Source organism: Manihot esculenta, chromosome 11 (assembly GCF_001659605.2).
Source record: "Manihot esculenta cultivar AM560-2 chromosome 11, M.esculenta_v8, whole genome shotgun sequence".
NCBI lineage: Eukaryota > Viridiplantae > Streptophyta > Magnoliopsida > Malpighiales > Euphorbiaceae > Manihot > Manihot esculenta.
The window spans coordinates 9,502,368-9,518,139 of NC_035171.2; the positions used below are offsets into that span (position 1 = coordinate 9,502,368).

The window sequence follows — 15,772 nt, forward strand, 5'->3', positions numbered from 1 at the left end:
TAAAATTAAAATTTTTTGATTTTAAAAATAACTTCGATGCTAATAAATTAAAAGTAGAATAAGGTGTATGGTTGATTATAAAAATTTATGAATTATAAAATTAAGCTAGAGTTTTTTTTAATAAAAAATAAAAAATGATTATTATGAGATTTCAAACCTTCATACTTAGTGATCTCAGCTTCACTTAATCCTAGCTTCTTCATTAAATAAATAAATTAATTAATTAAAAGGGTTAAAAGAAAAGAAGATAAAGAGAGTGAAATGAAATTAATAATGAAGGGGTGTGAATGGTCCTCCACCCCAGCAAGAGAAAGAAAAGATAAAAAAATACTTTTAATCCTTTCGGCTAAAAACAAAAATTAATTTCACCAAACATAATAAAAAGCAAAAAATCAGTACGATGTAAGACATTAAAATAAAATAAAATGAAGCCAATAGCCATGTGGTGAGAGATCAACTTTTTTTTTCTCTTGTTTTTTATCGTTTTTTTTTTTTATCGTTCTTCAAATCAAAATTTTTACGTGTCAAAACCCTACTTATATTTTGTTACTTTTCACTTTCTCTTTTCTTATTATTAATTAATTGCCCAAATAACATAAATTCCTCTCTTTTATGTCCATGGATCCAAACCATTGCAATTAAAATTTAAAAGATCTTTCACATATGCTACCAAATGGCAGATTGAGACCACCACCTTTATACTTTTATATTTATAGTACAATTGCAAGGTTATTATTATGATCGGAATTCAATTCCCATGGTCCACATTGTTCATTATGCATAATAAAATAATGAAAACTCAAAGTATATTAATCAATGAGTAAATTTAATCAACTATGAAACTATATAATTATCACAAATTGACACCAGACTATTAGTTACATTGGTAGTAGCGAAGTGCACAAATCACTAGTGTTAGGATATAAAGATTGTATTTTTTTGTCTTTTTAACCTATTGAGGATAGAATTTGGGAATTACATGCGTGCAATTATATCTTATTTTTCATCATATCCTCTTATTGATGTAAATGTTCCAATTAAATCATGTAAATCTACTTTTTAAAAATTTTCATAGCAGCGGCTGCAGCAGCAACCAATGGCGGCTTCAACTTGAAGATCATATCCCTCTATCTTATTATCATTATAACGACGGAAAGATCATATACCAAGCTGGACAATTCTAAAGTTAACTGTCTAAATTAAATGAAAAGTTTAAGTTTTAGCTCAAAATATCTTAATTTTTAATCTAATTTAAGAAATCAAAAAATTTAGTTTAAAAATTTAATTTTACATAGATTAAGATTAAAAAACTTCCAACCTAATTTGAACAAGAAGTTAAAACTATGTTAAATTCATCTCCATAAGCAGAGGTTTGTTTAATAGTGAAAAAGCCAGCTTGAAAGTGCCATATTAACATTTTGCTTAAGTCCTCATCCAAATATAGTAAAAAAAAAAAGGACTACGTCTACTGCTCAGTTGAAGATTTGAAAGTAACGGACAATACTGAAACAGCCCTCAAGTTAAAAGACGGCTAGTAAAGTTTAGCTCCAACTGTAAAATTACAAGGGAGGAGACTGGGAGAGAGTTCCTAGAGCAGATACAGCCAAATAATCATAGTGCTCGATTACCATATACCACATAAACCTAAATTCAGTTCTTCTTTATGATTGCACGGCTGCCAGCGAAATGGAACGTTATCCATCCCAGAATTAGCCCACCAGCCTTTTTTGTTGATCTGCTTAATGTGGTAATGGATGGCCACCTCAGACAGCATTAACGATCTTCAGTAATCAGAAAATTGCACAAAAAAAAAATCATAACAATTCAACCAGCTACAGGTATTGATTCCCCAAGTTACATATGTTCTAATGGATAGAGTGATAAACTGGGATAAGATAATTTACAATTAACAAAGTTTCACATGCTGAAACATACTGAATTCTAAGACATCCTAAATGACCTTTGCAATTGGTTGGACAATTACATGGTAGATGCTTTAGCGAATCTTGAAAATCTGGAGAACTCATCTTGTAGAAGAACTTGCGGGTTACCTTGCTCAATCTTCACAGGCAGGCAGGAAATTGGTCAGCTATTCATACAATATGATTATGAACTAGTTCAAGTAGCAATGGATTCTCAAACAAGATCGGTAATAGTAAACAAATAAACTGATATTTTCAAAAGTTTTATCCCATCAGCATCATGTGTTGACTTGAAGGTCAACACTTTTAACTGTCTTAAAACAAGTTCAGGGGAAGCCAACTCCTGAGTGCTGTTGGCCTGTCTAGAACTGGCATGTTATTTCATGGGATAACTTGGCTCTGTTACGTGACTATGCCTGCCATTTAATAACTATAATTAAAGAATAAGATGAAGGCTGAAAATATGCGTACCACATGCCCACGGTCAAGAACAAGGATATTGTCCATATTCATAACAGTGGAAATACGATGAGCAATTGTGATCACCGTCATGCCTTTGCATTCAGTAGATATTGCATTCTGTATTACTGAAGCTGTTTGAGTGTCCACGTTAGCTGTGCATTCGTCCAAACAAAGTACCTGAGAATTTATAGAGTAACAGTTATCTTTCGTCATGTGTTAAATGAACATGCATGCCCTCCCCTGAAATAGAAATGCATTCTTCCCCATAAACTTATTCTTGGCAGCATGTAGTTGTTTTGACTATTAGTATTTCCCCATCTCAGAGAACATATCTTCTTCCTAAAATTCATTGCAATTCCAGTAAATCTTAGCCCTCCATTTTCAGAGTTATGGAGTATACAGAAGAACGACTGAGAGTTATACATTATGAGATCTCCTCATTTCACTGCTCTACAAGATAAATACACAACCTGTACAACCCTCTTACTTACACTTGGATCAGTGAGGAGACTGTGCACCATAAGCAGAATTCTAGAAATCACAGATGTAAAGGAAAAGACAGAGACGCCACCTATCAAATTCAATATGGTACAACAGAATGCCGCAATTGCAATCTTCCTAATTACTATAAAAAGCGAAGATATACACATTTTAGAAGGAATTCCGTAACTTACTTAATCAACCATACAGCTCATGGTTACATACAAACTCAGAAATAAGTGTCTTCTCTCTGCATTGGGACTGATCAATGATGTTTAATGGACAAATAAAGTCATTATCATTAAAAAGTTCAAGAAGATTGTGTTAGGTTTGTGTAATGAATCATATGAGTTAGTTTAATTCCTAGTCAGGTAAGCATTCAATTGATACTTAAAATATTTTACTATATTTTTCATTTCCCGAAAAAAAAATGTTGCTTATTGAAAATGTCAATGACTGCATTTACTTGCAACACAATTACAAGAAAATTAGAAGTATTCGGTTCCATTTCTAGACCAGATATCAAATTATCACAGGAGAAAATAGTGCTCTTTTACCTTGGAAGACTTGAGAAGAGCACGTGCAAGACACAGAAGCTGCCTTTGCCCAACGGAAAATGATGATCCGGACTGCTTTATGTGAACATCCAGTCCGCCAACCATTTTGACCTCCTCCTTGACATGACATTTCTCCAGAATATTCCAGATTTCCAGGTCGTTACTCATCTGGAGTGGATCTAGATTATCCCTAGAAATTCACAATGCAAAAAACCAATGGAAAATCTAACTATTTAAAGTAGTCTTATCAAATGATTTCAAACAGCAATGTGAAAAATACAGTGCCAGGTGTACCTTAGTGATCCTTCAAATAGGAATGGACTCTGGGGAACAACAGAAAAGTGTGCACGGAGATCTCTAACAGGAACATCAGTTATGTTAAGGCCATCAACTAAAATACATCCACTACATATTGGAGTGAGGCGAAAGAGAGCATTCAAGACACTGGATTTTCCAGCTCCTGTTCTTCCAACAATTCCAACCTACTTGAGTTTAATTTAAAAAAAAAATGAATATCTGACAACAGGAAAGATTCTTGTCCGAAACAAGTCATCAAATGCAAAGTTCTAGTCAACACGTGCACTGACCTGTGTCCCTCCCAGAATGGTAAAAGTAACACCATCTAGCGCAGGCGGCAAGGATGCCATGTATCTCATTGTAACATTCTGAAACTGGATCAATCCTTGCAATGGCCAATCAAGTTTCAGAGGTTGGGATCCCCTGAGCTCTTCTTGGGGAATGTCCATATACTACAAAAAGCATAAATCTTGCAAGTAATTAATAGAAAAAGTTAATGAAAAAAACAGACTGCATATTGTGATCCAGATACCTGAAGAGCTCTCTCAACAGAAACCATTTCCTTTTCTGTTTCAGTAAAACTTGTTAAAAAACTTCCTAACAGTGACACTATTGGAGATGCATATGAGAGAGCCAAACCTACCTGAAAAAGAAAATAAAAGATCAAATGATTTAGATGGATTCAAAAGAATAAGTGGAATGTATAGGCTTCATTACCTTAAGCAGATGCTATCTGAAAATGAAAACTAAAATGTTATGATCTGAAATTGAATACAAAAGAGAAGTTTGACAAAATTACCAGCCCAGGGGTACCAAAACTAATTGGCAAATAGCCACGGGATCCAACAACGGCCATCATGGCAACAAATGACATGATAAATGCTGCTAACAACTAAAAGAAAATCCACTGGTCAGTTTGAGTAACCAGAACAGTTCACATATAATAATCTGTTTTTCCAAGTGCAAATAGTTATTGGAAGTTCCCCAGTAGAAAACTGAAGTTTTACACACTGAATTGATTCTAAGTTGCTTCGCATATAAGCATTTTACTATCCAGTGCTTAAGAAAATGTATAGTTTATAATCAAATTGAAGGAGTCCTTTCATCTCTGATATATACCTGGAGACGCAGAGAGAGCCACAAACTTGCTATTATCTCCGAGTAAGAAGTCCGTTGATACAAGGCCACAAGTTCTTTAAATTTGACCAAAAAACTGTCCTGTTCACAACCATCAACAGTCGGTATCTATGTAATTTTTCATTTTACTGCATAAATATGTTATTAATATTTATCCAGTGTATAAATAAGAATATGTTGTTAAATATATGGCTCAATTCTGGTGCCAAAATCGAACTTATATCGGCTAAAAGTCTATGGTCTTTACCCTAGAATTGCCACAAGAAAATCCTGCAGATGCTTTCATCTATATTCTCATAAAAACTGTAATCATTGATAATCAGATATCTAGAGTTTAACTTCTGAAAACTTCCAAAACAGAAATTTAATCATTATGGACTAAAATCATGAGAAATTATTCCAAGTATCCAATAATTAATTTACCTGGAAATGGATAGCAAATCTCAAATTGATTGAAATAAACTCCCCTGCCTCAACTTTTAGGTACAGTATGACATCACTTACAGAAGAAATCAATTATTAACAGTAAACACAGAAACTATTACGACTTTAGTATGGTTTCATTGCAAAGCACTAACTGCTCATCTCATATTGATAATCCTGACACATAAAATTACTCTTAAAACCTTTTCCTTAGCTTCTCAAAACTTATGATGGACATCATTCATCCTTTCTAGGATTGGTTTTCCAAAATGATGGTGTTTCTAATAATTTGCAGAGAAACAGATGTAACTGGCTGCCAATATTAACAAATCATTCTAAAGAGATGCGTTCGAACATCCACCTCAGACTTAAATGCCCTTATAGTGGATGATCCATCAAGTGTCTCTGTGAACGTTGCATATATAGGAGAACGAGAAACACTGTCCAGCCTCCGCAGTTCCCTCGATGTTGACCTGTAGAAGAACTGAAGAACTTCTGACTAAGTAGAAAGCTTTAATCTTCAAATATTTCCCCCCATTTTGTATTTAGAGAAAAAGTGAAATTTTACAGAAATGAAAAAAAAAAAAGAGAATTCAAAGAACATTGTTGTGCATGTAGTGAAGAAGATACACCACTATTTCATAGAGAATGCGATACACCACTATTTCATAGAGAATGCGATACAACACTATTTCATAGAGAATGTGAAATACAATACTACATGCATAAGGTCCTATCATTCCTTGCAGAGGAATTAATTCTGGTAAATTTGTGATTACCTAATATGTGTGTATCATGTTCTAAGAGGTTTAGACAGCATAAACATGTTAGTACAATTTGGGGGAAATATTAATGGGAAAAGTGATAATGCAAAGCAAAGACATTAAGTTGCCAAATTTGAAATCCATAATAGAAAAAGAAATGCAAATTTTTTCCTCCGTCCAAGGTTGAAACTTTATAAATATTAAACATTTTTCACTTAATGCAAGGATGTGACAATTCCTGATTTGTGTATAATAATAAAAGTAAAGCATAATAATTTTTGCATATATTCATTTAGTTTTAAAGTTTAAAGTTGCTACAATTTAAATTTGAGTCCCTGGCAATCTTGAAATCAAACATATACCTGCAGCTTGCTGTAAATAAACCAAAATGGCAACAATAGAAGCAAGAAGAGAACCTGCACAAGTATAGGCCCAGTCAGAAAAATAGTTTTCAGCTGATGGAAAGGAAAGGAAAAGAAATTTACACAGCAAATAATACCAAAGTGAAAAATTTTGTGGCTACCTGCACATACAACAATACTATAGCTATTCCCAACAGGCCAACAAAATTGGCTAGGAGAATATTGAGAATGAAAGGAAGAGAATCATCTATTGTATAGAGATCGGAAGAGAACCTGGAAAGCATAAAAACATGTTGATGTTTGAAGATCAGAAAAACATCAATAATTTGATCATAAGATAGCATCTAATTCCAACCTGTTAAGTATTCTTCCAGCAGGTGTTTGATCAAAGAACTGCACAGGTGCATCAATTATCTTATTGAGCAAAGTATTGTGCACCTGAATTGCAGCACGTAAGCCACCAAATGCAAATGAAAATGCCCTAACCAGTGTCAGAAACGAATTTGCAATACAAAAGATGCAGAGAACAACCTGCAGCATTGGTTGCCAAGTCAAAGAAGAACGAAATATACCTCCCAATTACAAGCTCCCTTACATTTTTACCCCCTTTATGTACACTTGAACAATAGAACAGCTCCCACACTGAACACATACAGTGAAGCCAAATTGCAATATATGACTTAATACCTGTTAAATTTGGGTCTGTCCTAACTCAACCCAACAGCTAGTTCAAGGGGAGGAATGCTTATACCTCGTATAAAAAGTACATTACCCCTTTTCCATCGATGTAGAATTCAACACATCTCGCCACGCCCAGAACTTTACTGGGGCGTGACATACTTTACTGGGAACTTGACATATTCATGGGGGGTCAAACATCAGACTGGAGGTGTTAAATTTAGAGCAGACCTAACTCACCCCAAAAGTTAGCTGAAGGGGAGAGTGCCAAGGCCCCACTTTACCCTATCCCAAATCGATGTGGGATTCAACAAAACCTAAACTTGAGTTAACTATCAGCTTATACTGCATCTTCAAGAGCAAGCTACAAAAAGCAAAAAAACTAACTGCAAAATACATGCTTAAAATATCCAAAAGAGCAATATTTTTAATATAGTGCATAGCATAGTTGGGAGTTGACTAAAATGAGTATGGCATACATGTCATTTTAAGAATAGCATAGTAACTTTCTACTAAGAAATAAGAATCTAAATCTTTTATGGGATTGAGAATAATGGAAAAAGCATCTACACAACTAAAACATCAACTACACGAAGTCATTGGCTTCAACCGGGAATCTTATGTCTTATTGCAAATCCATTATTATCTAGTATAAAAGTCCAATTACTAAATTTAAAAATAAAATTAAATAAATGACACTTCCCATGCTTTTTCAAACATCTTAAAACAAAGTGCTGACAAGGATCTAGAAACTTATCTTGTCTTAATCACAATTAAAAATTATATACCCACGAAACAATCTAGAAGATTGATTTCATAATACTTTTTATACCGAGAAAAAATTCCAACACAAAGTTTGAAATTTCAAATAATAAACATATATTAAGATTATTGAAACTTTCTGTTTAACTATGAGCTTCCACTTAAATATTAGATGAAAGGGCTACCAATGTGAAACATTCTAGCATAAATGTTGATTAAATTTTCTTAAGATTGTTGTTTATATCTTTGTGAATGGAAACTTAACGTCACAAGTTACATGCTTGATTGTTTTCATATTATCAACAGCATGAACAATTCCTTGGGTTACTATTTGTAGAATAAGAAAAGGCTAAGACGCAAAGGGTCCACAAAATTAATACAGTTAAACTGCATAGGTTATGGTAGGATTTTTCTGTAGGAAAAAGAATTACCAGATAAAAGGATGTGGAGTAGTCTGCCTGACTGCTTCCTGTTGCATCGACCCAGTATGACAGCCATAGATCATTTCCATTGCGAGAAGCTTGCATTAAAATAGCTGAAAGGCATATTACAACTGTGATGAACCAGCCAGAAAATGCTGCATAATTCCTGTGGGGAAAAATCAATTGTGAACATTAACGATCCAAAAGGTTTTGTGACAAACTAAAATTTCCTCTATCAACCGCTGAGATATTTAAATGGAAGCTCAAACCATCCTGCTTCGAAAATATTGGAACATCTTCTAATCTATCAAATAGTTAGTGGAAATCATTACTTGTATACAGCAAGTTCAACTTTGCCTTCCTTCCTCAGCTCAACTTCAACAATCTCTTGTGCTTCCTCTGAAGTGTGTATGAATTCTTTCTCCAGAGTGTAACTTTTTCTGCCTTCAATAGAAGTGCTTATGCGGAGCTCTTGTTCTTGAACATTTGGTGATATATCAAATTCATTGTGTGGAGACATTGCTGAGTATGATGATACTGACAAGTCAGCTGAACTTCCCACCCATTTCACATGTCCTTTGTCCAGTACAACAATCATGTCAGCGGAAGATATTGCCTGCAAAGGTTATGACTTATGACAGACAACTCAAATCCACAAAGCACTTTCTAATTTCAAGTAAAATTCACAACATATTTCATAATTATTCTCATGAAGCAAAATTATTTTCAATTAGACAGCAAGCAACAATCATACTTCACAAGTAACTTGTTTCCATGCTCAACAACACATATCTAAGTTGTTTTCTACCATTCACTCCCTCTTCTCATCACACTAATGTATCTTCTTTATGTTCTGTCCATTTTATCAGGAAGATGCACTAGCAAGTCCAAAATGGAAGGAAGTTTATGGTATTACCTTTTCAACTTAAAACACAGAAAAGCAAGAAATACAAGATATGACTGGTGACACAAATCTTCACCACGTAGACTTGACATACCAGCTAGCAGGGAACTTTTCCTCTACTAGCCAATGTATTTTGCAATTCATGTTTTAACATCATTACCAGACTAGGTTCACCCTTTTTTTTCCTAGTGACAATATAAGCTGCTTTGCACACTCAATACTTTCTACTATAAAATATTCTGATCTATACATAACAAAGCTTTTCAGGTTAAGTAGTATTATTTAGAAGAATAAAATGCAAGATGCTTTTCTATCTTGTTAGCAAGCTTCTGAAAAGAAAAAAACAAGCCTTTTCAATTTTGAAATTGGTTTTAACATTGAAGATCCTTTAGGAATCATTCTGGTGTGTGAATTACTTCAGAGAAACTTATTATTTCTTCAATAAAGAAAACCATGAGAATGCTTGTATGAAGAAGGAATTACTATGTGATTATTAAGTTTGTAAAAGTCTGGATAAAAGTTCTTTTTTTCAAACAAGAATTCATATTCCTTTAAAATGGCCCTGCTTTATCTTTGAACAGGAATTTTTTTTTTTAACTCATTCTCCTATATACTCCAAACACTAAGAACATTCGAAAAAATGCCTACAGGAAAACAACTTTCAAAAGAAAAACAGAGATATTATTTTTCTTCCAACCAAGTTATATATCTTAAACAGCAAATGAGAACATTCAAGCAAAAGAACAGGATTCAAGACAACTACCTGGACATTATGGGTACAAAGAACACGAGTCTTTTGATCCATAAGAGGGCCTAAAATAGCATTGTGTAAAATAAACCTTGCAACTTCTGCATCAACTGCACTGAGGACATCATCAAGCATATTTACATCTGATCCTTGATAAATGGCCCTGATGCACATCATTTTCAGATAAGATAAACAAGTATTAGGGAACAAGAAAGAAAATGATAAAATATGAATTTTCCATTGATAAAATACTAAAAACAATACACAAAAATCTACGTTACTAAAATATAGAAAGTGTTAAATTTGGGTTGAGTCTAACTCACCCCAAGAGCTAGCTCAAGGGGAGGAGTGGCTAAAACGCTTACAAGAGACGTATTACCTATCCCAAATTGACGTGGGATTCAACATAGTTCCACGTCCAGACTATACTGGAGCGTGACACATTTACGGGAGGCTCAACATCGGTGGAAGGCTTGATATCATTTTAAATTTGAGTCGGTCCTAACTCACCCTAAAAACTAGCTCAAGGGAAGGAGTGTCTAAAACTCTTGTAAGGAACATATTACCCTATTCCAAATCGATATGGGATTCAACAGAAAACATAGCAACAATAAACAGAAAAGCTTAGCTCCATCAAGAGTGCAGAAAAATTAAATCCTAGGGCAAACATAACCTTGCCAAAGCAAGACGAGCTCTCTGTCCACCAGATAAGTTGACTCCTTTTTCTCCAATATAAGCCATATCCCCTCCATTCATTAATGAAATGTCAACATCCAGTGCACAAGCCTTCAAAGTATCTGAATATCTGACAAGCAGAAAAAACAAATCAAAGAAATGGGTAAAGGCGTAAAGCCACCATTGTAAAACAGAAACAGTGCCTTTCTGGATTCTTGACACAACATGCCAATTGTAACTAGAACCACAATCACCTCATTCCGTCTCAATAAGATTGCCGTGTAAAACTAGAAAAAGCTAGCAAACAAATAAAGCAGCAGCATAGTAAGGAGTTTCAGCACAAGAAAAGTAACAGGGTTTTCAAAAGGATACAGTTATACCTTTTTGATTCATAATTCTTCCCAAATAAAATATTGTCACGTACTGTTCCAGAAAAAATCCATGGAACCTGCAATTTCAACAAAGATCAATAAAAAGATTTTGCATCAAGAACTGTAAGCTACAAAGGTTAAGAGTATAAACCTGTGGTACATATGCTAGAGATCCATTTGAATGAACTGATCCATGGATGAGGCACATTTCCCCCAAAATTGCACTCAATAATGATGATTTACCTGAACCAACCTGGATAGTTTATGTTAGCAAGAAGAAGGAAGAACAGAGTACAGGACTAAGTGGAAATAGAATATCTCATAGTGTCATTATAAGAAGTCAGAACTTGAAAAAAAATGTGCATCTGCTAATAATCTTCGGTTTACCTATGTGTTAAGCTATCATTAAAACGCTTATGACAAGAAATCGATATTTTATGTTCAAATCTCAAACCTGCAGTAATTATAGAAGGCATATACAATTATAAAAAATATCAGGCATGGAATTGAATTTTAACCTCTCCAATTATCGCAATGAATGACCCCTTTGGAACACAGAGAGTCACATGATTTAACACCAAATTCTGTTGCTGTTCATTGCTGCTTGACCAAGAACAACATGTATCATGCATTATAACAGCCATGTCTTCAGAGATAATGTCAGACTGGTGATTTGAGAAAACTGAAGGAGATTCAGCTCTCTGATTAAGTTCATGTTTGTACTCTTGACAGCAGAGGAACCTGCTCAACCGCCTGGTTGATATAAAGGCCTGGTTCAAAGAGAAAATGCAGCTATTAGAAACACTATCTTGGGAATATTTATTCAAAAATCACATTACACATACAACTTACATCAATCAATCCATTGATGACCCACGGGAATGAATTAAGAGGAGATATTAGATTATTAAACAAAGCAACACAAGTGAATACCTACAACACAAGTGAAATCAATATTTTTTGTAGTTAAAACCCGTTGTTTCTAAGAAATGAACCAAAACAAATAACAAAAATTAAATAAAGAAATACAAAGAAGTTTATTATTAAGGTATCATGTGAGCTGTGATCAAAATACCGTAGCAGCCTCAAGCTGATGTCCCATCAAAGTAAAAAGGCCAAAAGTGAACAAAGAGAAGAGAGTTGGTGTTGTAGCCCAAAAGAAAACGCACCATGCATCCAAATATTTCCTCGTCTGATATGAAAGAGCAAACGCAATGATTGAAAGATTCAAGTATTTGAAGTGAAAGAATAACATCTATAAACTGCATTAATTTTAGACTGCCCAAGAATCAAGTACAATGCCATACAGCTAAGTGTTTCAGTTCTGAGGATCTTGTGTCCATCAGCCAACTAGAGAAAAGACGCTCCCAACCATACATCTTTAAAGTGCGAATATGAGCCAAAATTTCTCCTGTCCTTCTAATCCTGTGAACGGATATGTCTGTTAGAGTAGAACTCCAATCAAAAGAGTATACAAGCGTGCTCTGTTCCCATAATCCCTAATATTATCATCTCATAGTCGATATTGTGGTTGATATTCTTCTTGCCCAGATTGAAACTGTTGGATGGTGCTCAATACTAGGAAAAATCTAATGATCATTGGAGATGAGAGAACATTTCTGGTTTATTGTAAAACAGATAACTGGAGAGCAAAGTTGTGGGTGGACCATTGAGACTGTCTCACCAGTCACCAAGCGTATCGACTCAACAAAATAAGAGGCCACTTAAGTTCTTTATGTTTACTTGAAGACTACTCATGCCATAGCTTAGAAGATATCATGCATAACAACAGTTGCTTCTGAATCTCAGAACTCACTTTGCAAATTGCAAACTTTTGCCACCATAGAAAATGATAAAACACAAAAATGTACCTCTCATCTTTCTGCTTCATCATTTTCTCCGTGGCACTAGCAATCAATTCAGAAATCCATTTATTCACTGCATCAAAAATATTTCAACAGTGGAGAAAGGTATACAGTTTTTGCATAATAAGGTACAACATGATTAAAGTTGCGATGCTGCAGAGGAGTAGCCATAATGCAAATAAAGATAAAATTTGAGGTTGAGTAATAGCTAGAAACCATGTTTAGCACCAACTCTTGACACATAGGTGTATGCATATTCATAATGAGAAGCCAACATGCATGGAACCCAATTATTCAAAAGTGTATATTGCAGATGTCATGTAAAAGCTTAGTCACTAAGAAATACCTGGTATCAGTAAGATGGTGATTGCCAATCCAGAAAGAAAAGCAAATTTGACTTGTGTATACAAGAGGTACAAGGCTAGACCAATTTGTAAAGGCAAGCTGAAAAAATCATAAGAGCTTGATTTGTACATGGTATTTAGCAGAGCTCTTTTCATACAGGCACTAACAAAATAATTCAAGTCTAATACCACCAGAAAATTACAATTGCTCCCAAAGTACAGAGAAAAGACAGTATAAAATGCCATAACTACGACAAAAACTATTGATAAATCTACAGACTTGTACAAAAAGAAAATACCACATTTATTCTCTGATAGGACTCATCTGCCCCAGTATCTCACTCAATGCTACATAAAAAGTAATAAAAAAAAAGAAAGAAAATAAAACAGAACCAAATATGATCTCCTTAAAAAGCTCTTCTGCATTTCACCTATTTAAGTTGTCAATTAAGTCAATTCCAGGATTTCCAGTAAATGAGTGAAAAAGTTGCTTAGCTGTCTGAAACTGTCTTTCGTCATTCATTTTCATTCAAATGTTTAATTTAACAAGAAAAATTTATACAACAAAAGAATTCAAGAGAGAGAGAGAGAGAAAAAGAAACTATGGTCATAGAGGAACACAAGTCCAATACAATAGACTATTGTCACCTTAGTGCTTTTAGTGCTTTTAGTGCTTTTACATAATTTTAAAAGTTTTAGTGCTGCACAGTCATTTATCAAGCACATTATTTCCATGCAACAATTATTCTTAAAACCCTAATAAACATCCTTCCCTTGGCGCCTTAAACATGTAGACGCAAATTGTTTCCAACTTCTTTGCCATTTCATTGAGAAGCAGTTGCACATAACTACTAGATGTTTATAATAATTTCCACAAAACTAATGCGGACATTCAATTCCAATACGAAAAAATGCTAAAAATATTTGCACAATCGAGAATAAGAAAATCAAACATTAGATAGTGAAATTTTGTCACCATTTAATATCGTACCACAAAATTAATGGAGCAATATTATTGACAATAGTAAAAAGAAAAAACAATGTCAGTTCAGAGCACTGAAATGATGAACTTAATAAAATTAAGCAATAAGTTTAGTACCGGTACAAACATTCAATGCAACAGTAATTTCTTGTTCCGTGATTGAACCCTATAGAACTTGTTACAAAGGGAAAGAGGATGACAATCTTAAAACAAATAATTAAAGTGCAAACTTTGAAAGTTAGTAGCGCCAATGTCAAATTTAAATTTCTTTCGTATGTAATGCAATACTGCATCTTTACCTCCACATATCATGGAAACTGTTACACAAGTTGACAGTTCGATCAGCATCTACAGACATAAATGTCTGTATTTCCCCCTCAGAAAATTTGGATCTCTCTGCTAGATTAACACATAGGCACTAAGAAAAAAAAAGTATTAAAAAAATCATAAAGCAGTGGTAAGTTATAAAGTGCAACGAAAACTGAAGACCTGTGTCACTGAAGAAAATCGAAAAACAAGTCATCAAACCAGAAGAAGAGAGGTCTCAAAGCATCAAGAAAGTTTTTTTACGTCATATGTAAACAAGGAATACAATTAAAATATACTTTCTTCAAAGTAAAACAACAAGCAAACTTAAAAATGAGCCAAATGGAAAGCATCAAATTGACTGATACTAGTTAATTAAAATTAATATCTCCAGCTGTAAATTACAACAAAAATTTCAATCATGTGCCAATATGGAAACTCAATATTGGTAAAAGGCATAAATTGCTACACAGTAAACAATATTTGACAAGATCACTGAGCAATTATTAAGTACTAGAATAACAAGATGTCAAATTTAACAAGAACATAATTCAATGATCATTTTATTATCATTAAAGAATTATTGCATTTCCATAGAAGATCTAAGAATAATTTGGAATATTAAAGCATAATGCACTTATACTGTATTTGGTAGGTCATGATAAAGAGAAATAGAATACAATAGAACTTATTTCCTTTTATACACATTTGTGTTTTTTATATTCATTAACAGCGTGTTTAAACACCGCACATATTTGTTATTCTTATAAAAGAACTACTAGAAAAACACTATTGATTTGATTAACAAGAAACTTGAAATTATTAAAAAAGGCAAATAGCCCTTTTATCCCTTGAGAAATATTCAAAAAGTCATTTAAGCCCTTGTCAAAAAAATTGGTCCATTTAGGTCCCTAAACATTTTAAAATAATCATTTAAGCCCTTAAGGTTTTTTTTAAAATGGTCACTTAAATCCAAAATCCTAACTCCATTAAAAACTCTGTTAGTGAATTAAAGATGGACATTTAAGCTCCTTAACAAAAGACTCAATAGTCATTTAAGCCCATTTAATAAATAAATTTATTTTTTGATATTTCAAAAAAATATATTTTTGAAATTTTAATGATTAAGTTCAAATTAAATAAAATATGTTAGTTTATATTGTTTATAAAAAAGTAATTTTATAAAATCTATAAAATAAATAAAATGTTAGTAACCACTTATAACATTTAAATTTAATTTATTAAAAATATAAAGAAAACTTTTGATTTTTTTAAAACACTTAAAAAAAATTCTTTTTTTTTCTTTTCTCA

General features: G+C 33.4%; 1 protein-coding gene across 4 annotated transcripts in view; it reads right to left on the reverse strand.

Moving 5' to 3' along the window:
* Nucleotides 1-1,515: 1,515 nt before the first annotated feature.
* LOC110626423 (ABC transporter C family member 13) overlaps nt 1,516-15,772 on the reverse strand; it is a 29,229-nt gene continuing 14,972 nt past the window's right edge. For 3 of the 4 annotated variants that reach the window (XM_021772315.2, XM_021772318.2, XM_021772319.2), the window contains 25 exons: nt 14,455-14,573; nt 13,176-13,273; nt 12,836-12,902; nt 12,272-12,389; nt 12,040-12,156; nt 11,817-11,897; nt 11,483-11,734; nt 11,116-11,217; nt 10,974-11,041; nt 10,592-10,723; nt 9,934-10,081; nt 8,599-8,882; nt 8,276-8,432; nt 6,760-6,935; nt 6,566-6,677; nt 6,405-6,458; nt 5,640-5,762; nt 4,838-4,936; nt 4,518-4,610; nt 4,251-4,361; nt 4,009-4,170; nt 3,716-3,903; nt 3,422-3,611; nt 2,394-2,561; nt 1,516-2,061 (listed from right to left, as the gene is read on the reverse strand). In XM_021772315.2, coding sequence (XP_021628007.1) covers nt 1,981-2,061; nt 2,394-2,561; nt 3,422-3,611; nt 3,716-3,903; nt 4,009-4,170; nt 4,251-4,361; nt 4,518-4,610; nt 4,838-4,936; nt 5,640-5,762; nt 6,405-6,458; nt 6,566-6,677; nt 6,760-6,935; nt 8,276-8,432; nt 8,599-8,882; nt 9,934-10,081; nt 10,592-10,723; nt 10,974-11,041; nt 11,116-11,217; nt 11,483-11,734; nt 11,817-11,897; nt 12,040-12,156; nt 12,272-12,389; nt 12,836-12,902; nt 13,176-13,273; nt 14,455-14,573 — 3,300 coding nt within the window. In that variant the 3' untranslated portion in view covers nt 1,516-1,980. Of the gene's footprint in view, nt 2,062-2,393; nt 2,562-3,421; nt 3,612-3,715; nt 3,907-4,008; nt 4,171-4,250; nt 4,362-4,517; nt 4,611-4,837; nt 4,937-5,639; nt 5,763-6,404; nt 6,459-6,565; nt 6,678-6,759; nt 6,936-8,275; nt 8,433-8,598; nt 8,883-9,933; nt 10,082-10,591; nt 10,724-10,973; nt 11,042-11,115; nt 11,218-11,482; nt 11,735-11,816; nt 11,898-12,039; nt 12,157-12,271; nt 12,390-12,835; nt 12,903-13,175; nt 13,274-14,454; nt 14,574-15,772 lie in introns of those variants that run through there. The other variant, XM_021772320.2, reaches the window with a different exon arrangement.